The following is a 9773-nucleotide window of genomic DNA, read 5'->3' on the forward strand; positions in this document are numbered from 1 at the left end:
GGGGGGGGGGTGGTCGGAAGAGATAGAAGCACTGATGCGATGGAGTAAAGGAAGCGAGTGCATGGCCCAGCTTCTGGGAACGGGTCGCTGATTTCCTCTTTCCAGTGGACGAGGAGCTTGAGGAGAGGATTACCAACGAGAACTACAAGATATGGAAGAAGAACGTGCCCTTCCTGTACGATGTGATGATTACGCACGCCCTGGAATGGCCAAGTCTTACTGTTCAATGGCTCCCCGACACCATAGTGTATGCTATCAGGCCATGTCCGATGAAGAATTCACCATGGTTCGCAGAAATACAGCGAAGGAGCAGAAAGAAGGGAGATTAATCCTCGGGACGCATACCTCAGAATCCGACAACAACTACTTGATGATAGCGAAGGTCAGGCTCTTCGCAGCGCTGCAACGCGCCTTGTAATGTCGACCCAGGTCACTTGCCCGATGGGTGAAGACGACCCAGAGTTAAGAAAGTACAACGAAGAGACGGGAGGTAACATGGGTTGTGGCTGATAGTGCGACATGCCAACTGACTGCTGGCCCGCGACAGAGGCTGGAGGGTATGGACAGAACCAGGCAAAGATAGAGGTTTCACAGAGGATAAATCATGATGGGGAGATAAATCGGTAAATTCCCCGCGCGCTCATAGCGCTAGCGCATTCTGACCCTTGCGGACAGCGCAAGGTATATGCCACAGAACCCCTGTCTGATAGCGTGCAAGGGACCGAAACCTGATGTCTTGGTGTTCGACTACACGAAGCATCCTTCACAACCCAGTCACGACGGCACAGTGAAAGCAGATCTTCGGCTTGGAGGGCATGACAGTGAAGGGTAAGTTGATGTCTGACAGGAGGGACGCCGATTCTTGATTCATCTTGCGACGGCAGGTACGGGTTGTCATGGAATCCTTCGCGACCGGGCTTGCTCCTGAGTGGGTCCAACGATTGTAATGTTTGTATTTGGGACGTCTCGGCAAAGTGCACAGACAAGAATTCTGTTTTGCCTCTGTCGAGATCAAAAGCGCATCACGGAGCCGTTGAGGTAACTCTCGATTTCTAAGGTGGGGGTGGGAGCCGATGCGTTGATTGCAAGGATGTTGCCTGGAGCGTCTTCGAGCCCAAAGTCTTCGCAACAGTAGGAGACGACAAGATGCTGCAAATGTGTGTTGGGATGCTCCGTGCGACTTCATAAGCTGATGAGTTTGTCCTGCAGCTGGGATGACTCCGTTATGGACAAACCTGTACAAAGAATCAAGGCGCACGAGCATGAAGTCAACTGCCTCTCGTTCAACCCCCTTGTACCTCATCTTCTCTTGACTGGCTCGGCGGATAAGGTGGATTCCTCTGCGCTCTCGACTCTTGTATCAAGTCTTTCTCCTGACTTTGAGATGAAGACTGTCGGAGTGTGGGATATACGAAATCTCTCTAAGGTGCTGTATTCCTTTCAACACCATCAGGATTCGGTTATGCAGGTACAACCAACAAGTTCTGTTAGGAGTGTTTGACGTTGGTCAGGTGCAATGGTCCCCTAAGAGACCGGAAATCCTTGCTTCTGCAAGGTGATGGAAGGATAAGAGGAAAGTTAGAGATATTTGGGAATGACGTTGAGTCCAGCCAAGACAAGAGGATATGCGTATGGGACATGGCGAGAGTTGGGCAGTTTCAAACCAAGGAGTGTGCAGAGGATGGCCCTGCCGAGTTGCTGGTGAGAAAGATCGTCATATTTGCATTGTCGATGATCGCGGATTTTTGTCTACAGTTTATCCATGCAGGACATACAGGACGTGTGTCTGACCTATGCTGGGATCCCAACAACGCCTGGACGATTGCTTCCGTTGCCGAGGACAACATCCTACACATATGGGAGATGGTAGGAAAATATTGCTGATGACTGTAGGGACTGAGCGTTGCGAGCAGGAGGAACAGATTTACACGCAGGCAAAAGTCGAAATGGAACCCTAGATATCGATATGGGCCGATAAACTGCATTACGATTCTTCTTGTAACTCTCGCAGGTGTCGGTGGGGTCTGTTCCTCTCCCCCTGACACACCGTCTCAACACTTCAAAGGGACTCGACAGGCATCGAGCAATGGGAAGGAACAACATACAATCAGACGAAAGCACCACACTGATTCACAGCAGAACGGATGGGAGAACGAGAAGCGACAGTGTGTTTACAAATTAGATTTCTTTGCTTCCGGTCTACCGGCCTGAAGATTAAGTGCTGCCAGCCCTACTACTCAGAAAACCACCTTTGCTCTTGCCTGCGCCATCTCCCGCTGGGCCTCTACTACATCGACGTCGCAGTTTGCCTCGTACACAGACTCGAAGCTCATCGTGTTCTGGTCGAGCTTCACCTTCCAGGCCTTCCCGCCATCGACGTCTAGCCTGCTCCTTAGGACGATCTTTTCCTTGCCGGGGATGAACACGTCGGCCCGCACTTCGCCATCCTCCATGACGATGCCTTCCTCCGAGTCGTCCACGACATTGTAAAGGATGCAGTTCTTGCCAACGATCTTCTTGGCGACGACGTTGACCAGGATTGAGTCGCTGACCTTGACGTCGACTGCGGTCACCCGCGAGCACACACTCGACTCGATCTTCCCGCTCTTGATGTCCGATGCGAGGATGACGGAGGAGGCGTCAGCGTAGCTCTCTGCTCCCGAGCTCTCCTGGAGGCGATTGTGGATCTGAAGAAACTCCCGCAAGGCCTTGGCCTCCTCAGAGTCCTTGGTCACGAGCAGACTATTCTTCTGGAACAGTTTCAGCTGCCCATAGTCCCACCAGTAGCAGTTATTGCCCACGTTGATGCATCCAAGGATGGCCGAGCAGTTGTTTTGCTGCATGAAACGCTCCTTGAAGCTCTTCATCCTCTTGTAGTGGCCCCGTGCTGTCGCGTCAGTCTCGCCCTTCTCCATCATAACGGAGACGTAAGTATCTTCCTCCAGCGTCAGGGGCATCCAGAAGTGAGGGTCCGAGTCGAACTTCGCTTGCTTTCCCTTGAGCTCTTGCTCAAACTCCTTCATCAGCTCGAACAGCAAGCTCGCGCTCACGCTGAAGGAGCCAAGGCTGGGACCCACCTGCTTGATCTCTCCGAACTTGGCGAGGAGCTCGTTGGCGGTCTTGTACGAGACTTTCTCGACCTGCGCAGCATCGTCGTTGGCGTTGACTGCGATCAGTCCATACTTGTCCAGACCCTTCTGAGTCCATTCCTCCTCTGAGGGCATGGGGCCCAGCGACGCCAGGATGTCGGCATGGTGAGATCCGCTTGGGAGGATGCCGGCCGAGGGTACGAAGACCTGGTCTCCCCAGAAGACAGAACACCTTCCCTTCCTGACAGGAGCGTAAGCGTTGGTCTGACGGATGACAGCCTCGAGGATGGTGAGCTCCTTGAAGCCATCCTCTCCTGGGAGCAGCGAAGGAAGCTTCACTCCTGGCTTGTTGTTGTTCTCGCTACCTGGCAGAGGGGCCAGCCTGGTGCCCTTCCCAGCTGTGTGGAAGATGGCTGCAGCCCAGCCTGACTTAAGCTTGTCGTCAAGATCAACACCAAAGAGAGTCTTCGCCTTGTCGCGTGCCTTGCTGTACGCATACAGCGATCCCAAGCCGTTGCCTGCTCCCGAGCTTGCCCAATCCTCGTGCACAGCGACAAAGAGCGAGGAAGAGCTAGGGGCAGGGGCAGAGGAAGGAGGAGGAAAGAGGGAGGAGGGAGGAAGGAAGGCAGAGGAGGAGGAGGAGGAGAGGCGCGTCTGCCATAGCTCCTCCTGCGTCGCCGTCGCCGCGCATATGATCACGACGTCGAACACCATGGCGGGAAGATAAAAGGCAGAGTTAGGTGGGGTGATACTTGGGACATAGGGTGGTGACGTGGAGCGCATAGGGGTAGGGGTGCAGACCTCAGAAAAAGGTGGGTGAGGAAAGGGATATAGGGGGGTGGGGTTGTTCTAAAGGACAGATCGAACCGTATCAGGTGGGGGTAGGGTGAGGCAACAGATCCCACAACGTCGATTTTCAACATGGGGTGGGGGTAGAGAGAGGATAAAGTACCCCTCGATTACTGAGTCAGAATGCTATTCAGAAGGGGGTGGGGGTGATGTCCTGCAGGGGATCATCCTGCAAAAATCTTTACTCAAAGTTAAATCCTGGATTTTGTTCTGCAATCTAGGTGGGATCAGCATGTGCGGTCACCGTCACTCAGTGACTCAGGGCCGGCGGACCCGCCGGGCCCGGCCCGCCCGGCAGCCTGCCAGGCCGCACAGACCCACCGGGTCCCTGAAAGTTTCGACCGTGTTTGCCGTTCGGAGGCTTCCGAAGCCTGAGCCTTAAACGGTTCAACCGTGACCTACTAAGTCTGGGTGACTCAGCCTGGCATCGGAACTCTTAGTACTCAAAGAACGGAACCGTACGGCCCAGTGGTGGTCGCCGTCACCGGAGTTCGGGTTCAAGTTCCTCGGGCCCCGAACTCCGGGAGTCCCGGACCGATCATGGCGAGCAACATCGCCCCGCGGGTTCTACTATATTACTAGGCTCGCCTCAGGATTTGAAATAGTGAGAGCAAGAAGACAGCAAGGCAGGAGAGGAGGCAGCAGCGAGACTGAGAGGAGGCCCTATACCCGTGCCAGGAGATGGAGGCGGAGATGGAGGCGGAGATGAAGAAGCTGCGGGTGAAGGGAAGCATGACCTTCGGGGAAGTGATGGCGCAGGTGAGCGGCTGCCATGGCGGAGAGTGAAGAGCAGGGAGGGAGGTTGTGATAGGAGAGGAACATTTGTATACGATAGTAGTCAAGGGGATGCTTGTTCGGCGATCTTGAGTCAGGAAGCTGTGGGTTGGAACTAGGAAGGAGAGCAAGAGCAGAGGATCGCTGAGACTTCCAACAACGATTGACCATACCTGGTGACAGGGAGAGTTCGGCGTTATCATCAAGGGGTTTTACATGGGGAGGCCGGTGGCGATCAAGCAGATTCTGCTGCATGTGAGGGAGGGGAGTGGTTCTTAGAGCAGAGAGGTGAAGGTGCAAGCAGGAGAAGTCGAGACATACGTTGCAGATGCTGCACGACGAGGTGAAGATCCTCAGCAAAGTGAAGCATGCCAACATCGTAGAGTTCCTGGGTGAGTGAATGCCTCTTGCTTGTCTCAACATGGTTTCTTGATTCCTGTCTATCTCAAATTGATTGCTTTTCGATTCATCTGAACCTGATTTCTTGATAACAATACCAACTAGATTCACTTCATGCCATGCTTGTCTTACTTCTTACAGGTGTCCTCTCGGATTTCCCCATGAAGAGCAATGGGAGGTCAGATAACTGTCGCCCATCTAACTTGCTCCTTACCCATGACTCCCTTCATCATCCTGCAGGTTCTTCCCATACGCACTCATGTTCGAACTCTGCGATGAATCGCTGTGGGTCCGGCTGCATCGCAAGAGACACAGATATGACATGAGAGAGAAGCTGAGGTGCTCCTCGCCCTCCTTCATGGCGGCGGCTGGTCTGAACTCGCATGCAGAATCATCTCTGAGATATCAGCTGCTGTTAGCCATCTCCACAAGAAGCACATCGTGCATCAAGATCTAAGCAGCTCCAACGTCCTCCTGTCCTTCTCCGGCACAGTCAAACTTTCAGACTTCGGGTTTGCTCGTGAATGTAAGAACGGTTCTCACGAGAACGAGTACATTGTGGGGTCGCCGTCCTACATGAGCCCGGAGCAGGTTAGTCGCTCACCTTTCGCACAGCTGCGAGGTTGACGGTGCTGCTGTGAAGCTGCTGGGGAAGCCCGTGACCACCAAGTCCGACGTCTGGGCGCTGGGATGCTTAACGTGGGAGGTCGTGTCAGGAAAGTTCCCGTGGAACGAGAGGAACGTGAACGATCGGAGAGGTAAAGGAGGGGAACCTTTGTTTCGCTCCCCCTAAGCACATGGACCAGGCCTAGCTCAGCACATCGCGCTGTCAGGGGGCGGCTGCCTCCCCTCCAGTTGGATCCATCGTTTGTAGAGGAGGAAGAAGAATTGAATTTGTTGTTGAGGTAGCTCCTCCTGCTCCTGCTCCTGCTCCTGCTCCTGCTCCTCCTCTTTCTGTCTCTTCTCCCCTCCTGCCTCTCGTCCTCGACCTTTCCCTGCTCCTCCTCTGATGCTTCCAACAGAGACAGCTTCCGTGATGACCCAGGGCTGCGTTTGTCTTCATCGCAATTCCACAAGAGGGTCAAAGGTATGCCTGCAGAGACAAGAAGGTTTTCATCGGAGCTGACAGATAACTGTTCTTATCAGCGATCTGCGAGCATGCGAGGAAGAGGGAAAAGGATGTTGCTGTCGAAAAGAAGATGGATGTAGACACTTTGAGGACCTGGCTGCACTCTTTCTATGAGACGGTTTGTTCAGACGTCGAGCAAGAATGAAACTGATGCATGTGATTGTAGTACAACAAGGAGAAGCTCGAGGACGTCCCATACATTGCAAAGTTCCACCAAGGTGAGTTCCAGATGACTGGTCACTGTTTGGACAAATGTGAAAGAATCATTTGAAATTGTCACAGACAAAATTGAAGAGCTAAACAAGAAACTGCGATTGCAATACTCAACAGACCTGTTTGAATTCATCAAAGCCCGAGAGAGGAGGTGGTGGTTGAGGTGGTGGTGGTGGTGGTGGTGGTTGAGGAAGAGGAGGTGGTGGTGGTTGAGGAGGAGGAGGTGGTGGTGGTTGAGGAGGAGGAGGAGGAGGAGGCGGTGGAGGAGGAGGAGGAGGAAGAGGTGGTAAAGGCAGTGGTGGAGGAGGAGGAGGTGGAGGAGAACGTGGTGGTGGAGGAGGAGGTGGTGCAGGAGGGGGAGGGGGAGGAGGAGGGTGTGCATGTCTTATCGTTGTTCTGATGACTTACCCGACAACAAATGCATCTCCACTTCGACTGTCAGGGTTCTGAATGACTATCATGTTGAGGCTTGAGTCTAGCGGGGAAAGTGAGATTCAATGCAGAGACAAAGTACGGACAAGCTTCACCAAGAGGAACTGTTGTTGGAGTGATGTGGTTGCAAAGGGCGCATTTCACAGATTCAGCTGTGCGAGGATACCTGTAGATATTTCATCAGCATCTCAATCATCATCATCTCAATCATCATCATCATCATCATCTGCGACATCTCCATCTTAATCATGATCGTGATCATCATCATTACCATCTCCATCATCATCATCATCATCATCATCATCACCACCACCACCACCACCACCACCACCACCACCACCACCATCTAAATCACAACCATCACCATCACCATCATCATCATTCATCAACGTTATCTCCATCATCGATCATCTCACATCAATTGCGTCTTGCATCCTCCGCATGAAATGTGAGCCATGTAGCCTGCATCGCCAGAGGAGCTCGCCATGGATCCTACACAGATTATGAGCAAGGGAGGCAGGAGACAGGTCATGGTCAGAACCGAACTGAGTGACTGCCCCGCACATGGCGCACTCTACCGATGGAGAGCCAGGAGGATACATCAGCGTCACCCCACACCCTGAGCACCTTCCTTGCGATGTCACTGCTCCACACCTCGCGCATTCCACTGCGCTGGATCCTGTCATGCCCGGTCAGCCAACTCCGACGTGTAGAAGAAGGCGGCTACCTGACGGGAACATAAGGAGGACGGAACAACCGCTGCAGTGTCCCTGATAGAGTCTGCTGGGTCCTTGAGACTCCATTGCCAATGATGTCGCAGATGGTGTGCTACTCTCAACTCTCAACCTGATGTTTGGGTATGAGCAGCTATCGTCAAAACGATTGGGAACGAAAAAAACATCTCCAGTCAGTCACTCCATTCCAATCCTCTTTCTCACGGACATGTCGAAAGTACATCATCTTCCCCTTCCATCTCACCATCCCCCTCCCCTCCCCATCCCCTCATCTCGACATAACTCCTCACATCTTCCTGCCTCTCCCTTCACCTGCTCAGCTACACATTTCACAATCGTCGATTTGATCTGTTTTGACCCCATCGCAACCTTACCTTCTCTCCTCCTACTCCTCATTTCTTCCCATCTATGTGTCATCCATACCAATCTTTCCATCATCTCATCTCCCACCTCTCTTCCCTCTCTCCCTCCCTCCCCTCTCCTCCTCCTCCTCCTCCATCCCTGCCATACTGGCTTTCTTTTGCCCCACCCCTCCCCTTTGATGTACCCCCTTATAAAGACCACAAAGTACCCCTCCTTTTATACCGTATCATCCCCCTCATTCTTACCTCGCCTCGGTCTGGATCGCATGCACACGATGCAGCAGCAGCGTCGCCTCCTCCGGTCGATGGCGGCGGCGTCAGGCGCCTCCTCTCGCATCACCCTCCGCTCCATGGCGACTCTCTCCCTCCCTCAGCCCCCGTGCTCTCCCCTCCCCCGCTCCTCTCCCTCCTTCCCGCTGCCTCGTGCCCGTTCGTCGTTGTGGAGCAAGCAGGGGAGGTGTATGATCATCCTCCCAGAAAAGAAGAAGAGAGGAGGAGGAGCGTATGTGGAGGCTCCCTACGAGATCGCTGAACCTACCAAGGAGTCCGAGAAGTTCGCTCAGAAGTGTGGAGAGAAGAAGGTCAAGAAGCTGAGCCAGCCAGGCAGCAACTTCGCGTTCTTGAACAGACCTAAGGCGAACCATGCGCTGGACTTGAGCATGATCCGCGAACTGTGAGGAACCTTGATAGCAAGTTTTCAGTTCCTCACTGTTTGTTCCGTCTTCTTTTGTCTCCTCCCCTCCTCCTCCTTTCTCCATTCACCTTCCCGCTCGCCCCTCTCCCCCTTGCTATCACAGGAAGAAAATCTACCTCGAGACGAAGCTCAGCCCGACCATCGATCTCGTCATGGTCACTGGAGGCAACGAGACAGCCTTCTGTGCGGGAGGTGAGTGAGGAGGAGAGGAGAACGTCGTTTGTTCTGACCCACGAGCAGGAGACGTCAAAGCTCTAGCGCAGCAGGGTATTCAGCCTATGGGGAACAAGGCCCCGCAGATGAAGTTCTTTAAGTAGGAGGAGGAGGAGGGGAGGGAGGGAGGAGGGGGGGGGGAGGAGGGAGGAGAATTCAGTTGCTGATCTGATGGGCAGAGAGGAGTACAAGTTGAATTACCTGATTGCAAACATGGCACCCAAGATCTCAGTCGCCTACGTCGATGGCTGGGTAAGTTGCCCAAATGAAAAGTTTCGAAAGTTGATGATGATCATCAAACTTTTCCTTCTGCTCTCCACTTGTTCACATTATTCCTCCGTCCCCGCGTTCTCTACCTCTTTCCTTCTCCTCTCCTGATTCTTCTATTCTCCTCCTCTCTTTCTTATCTCTCTTTCTACCCGATCTCCTCGGCCTCTTTCTCCCTTGTCCTCTTACCGGCTGTCTGCAGTGCATGGGCGGAGGAGTGGGCATCTCCATTCACAATCAGTACCGTTTGTGCGGGGAAGATGTTATCTGGGCAATGCCGGAGACAGGTGAGGAGGAGGAGGAGGAGGAGGAGGAGGAGGAAGAGAGGATGAGGCAGGAAGGAAGGAGATGAGTTTTAGGAAGGAGGATACGAAAGGAGGGGAGGAGAGGGAGAGCAGGAGGAGATAAGGACGAGAGAAGCAGAAACAGGAAGAGGACTTGGAGGGAGAGGTTGAAGTGGAGCTTTCCGAGAGGGAGAGCAGGAGCAGGAGCAGGAGGAGTGGGGATGGGGGCTGACAATTGAACAGCGCTTGGATTCTTTCCTGATGTCGGAGGGTCATGGTTCCTCCGAGGTTGAAGCAAAATGTAAAGTATGAGCACCTGCTTGATAGACCGTCT

The 9773-nt window shown here is 53.4% G+C and overlaps 5 protein-coding genes across 5 annotated transcripts; 3 read left to right on the forward strand and 2 right to left on the reverse strand.

Annotated features, from left to right (window-relative positions):
- Positions 1 to 61: 61 nt before the first annotated feature.
- On the forward strand, positions 62 to 1884 carry GUITHDRAFT_158785 (hypothetical protein; the record flags this gene model as incomplete). The annotated part of the gene is made up of 13 exons (XM_005821701.1): positions 62 to 83; positions 106 to 247; positions 295 to 382; positions 430 to 490; positions 548 to 623; positions 676 to 828; positions 885 to 1038; positions 1090 to 1157; positions 1246 to 1330; positions 1391 to 1468; positions 1512 to 1555; positions 1611 to 1701; positions 1756 to 1884. The coding sequence occupies 13 exons, from the start codon at positions 62 to 64 to the stop codon at positions 1882 to 1884; spliced, it is 1191 nt and encodes a 396-aa protein (XP_005821758.1).
- Positions 1885 to 2237: 353 nt separating this feature from the next.
- Positions 2238 to 3803, reverse strand: GUITHDRAFT_119090 (hypothetical protein; the record flags this gene model as incomplete). Its single annotated transcript, XM_005821702.1, has 1 exon — positions 2238 to 3803. One exon carries the CDS (start codon positions 3801 to 3803, stop codon positions 2238 to 2240), a length of 1566 nt encoding a protein of 521 aa, XP_005821759.1.
- An 816-nt stretch (positions 3804 to 4619) lies between these two features.
- Positions 4620 to 6511, forward strand: GUITHDRAFT_119091 (hypothetical protein; the record flags this gene model as incomplete). The annotated part of the gene is made up of 11 exons (XM_005821703.1): positions 4620 to 4697; positions 4896 to 4967; positions 5017 to 5104; positions 5253 to 5289; positions 5352 to 5450; positions 5501 to 5674; positions 5727 to 5869; positions 5918 to 5939; positions 6134 to 6198; positions 6258 to 6358; positions 6407 to 6511. 11 exons carry the CDS (start codon positions 4620 to 4622, stop codon positions 6509 to 6511), a joined length of 984 nt encoding a protein of 327 aa, XP_005821760.1.
- Positions 6512 to 6857: 346 nt separating this feature from the next.
- Positions 6858 to 7548, reverse strand: GUITHDRAFT_119092 (hypothetical protein; the record flags this gene model as incomplete). The annotated part of the gene is made up of 5 exons (XM_005821704.1): positions 6858 to 6928; positions 6981 to 7051; positions 7302 to 7377; positions 7427 to 7459; positions 7497 to 7548. The coding sequence occupies 5 exons, from the start codon at positions 7546 to 7548 to the stop codon at positions 6858 to 6860; spliced, it is 303 nt and encodes a 100-aa protein (XP_005821761.1).
- Positions 7549 to 8331: 783 nt separating this feature from the next.
- GUITHDRAFT_146988 (hypothetical protein) lies at positions 8332 to 9732 on the forward strand (the record flags this gene model as incomplete). The annotated part of the gene is made up of 6 exons (XM_005821705.1): positions 8332 to 8654; positions 8779 to 8867; positions 8916 to 8988; positions 9068 to 9140; positions 9358 to 9442; positions 9683 to 9732. The coding sequence occupies 6 exons, from the start codon at positions 8332 to 8334 to the stop codon at positions 9730 to 9732; spliced, it is 693 nt and encodes a 230-aa protein (XP_005821762.1).
- Between the last annotated feature and the right edge of the window lie 41 nt (positions 9733 to 9773).

Source organism: Guillardia theta, assembly GCF_000315625.1.
Source record: "Guillardia theta CCMP2712 unplaced genomic scaffold GUITHscaffold_139, whole genome shotgun sequence".
Classification (NCBI taxonomy): Eukaryota; class Cryptophyceae; order Pyrenomonadales; family Geminigeraceae; genus Guillardia; species Guillardia theta.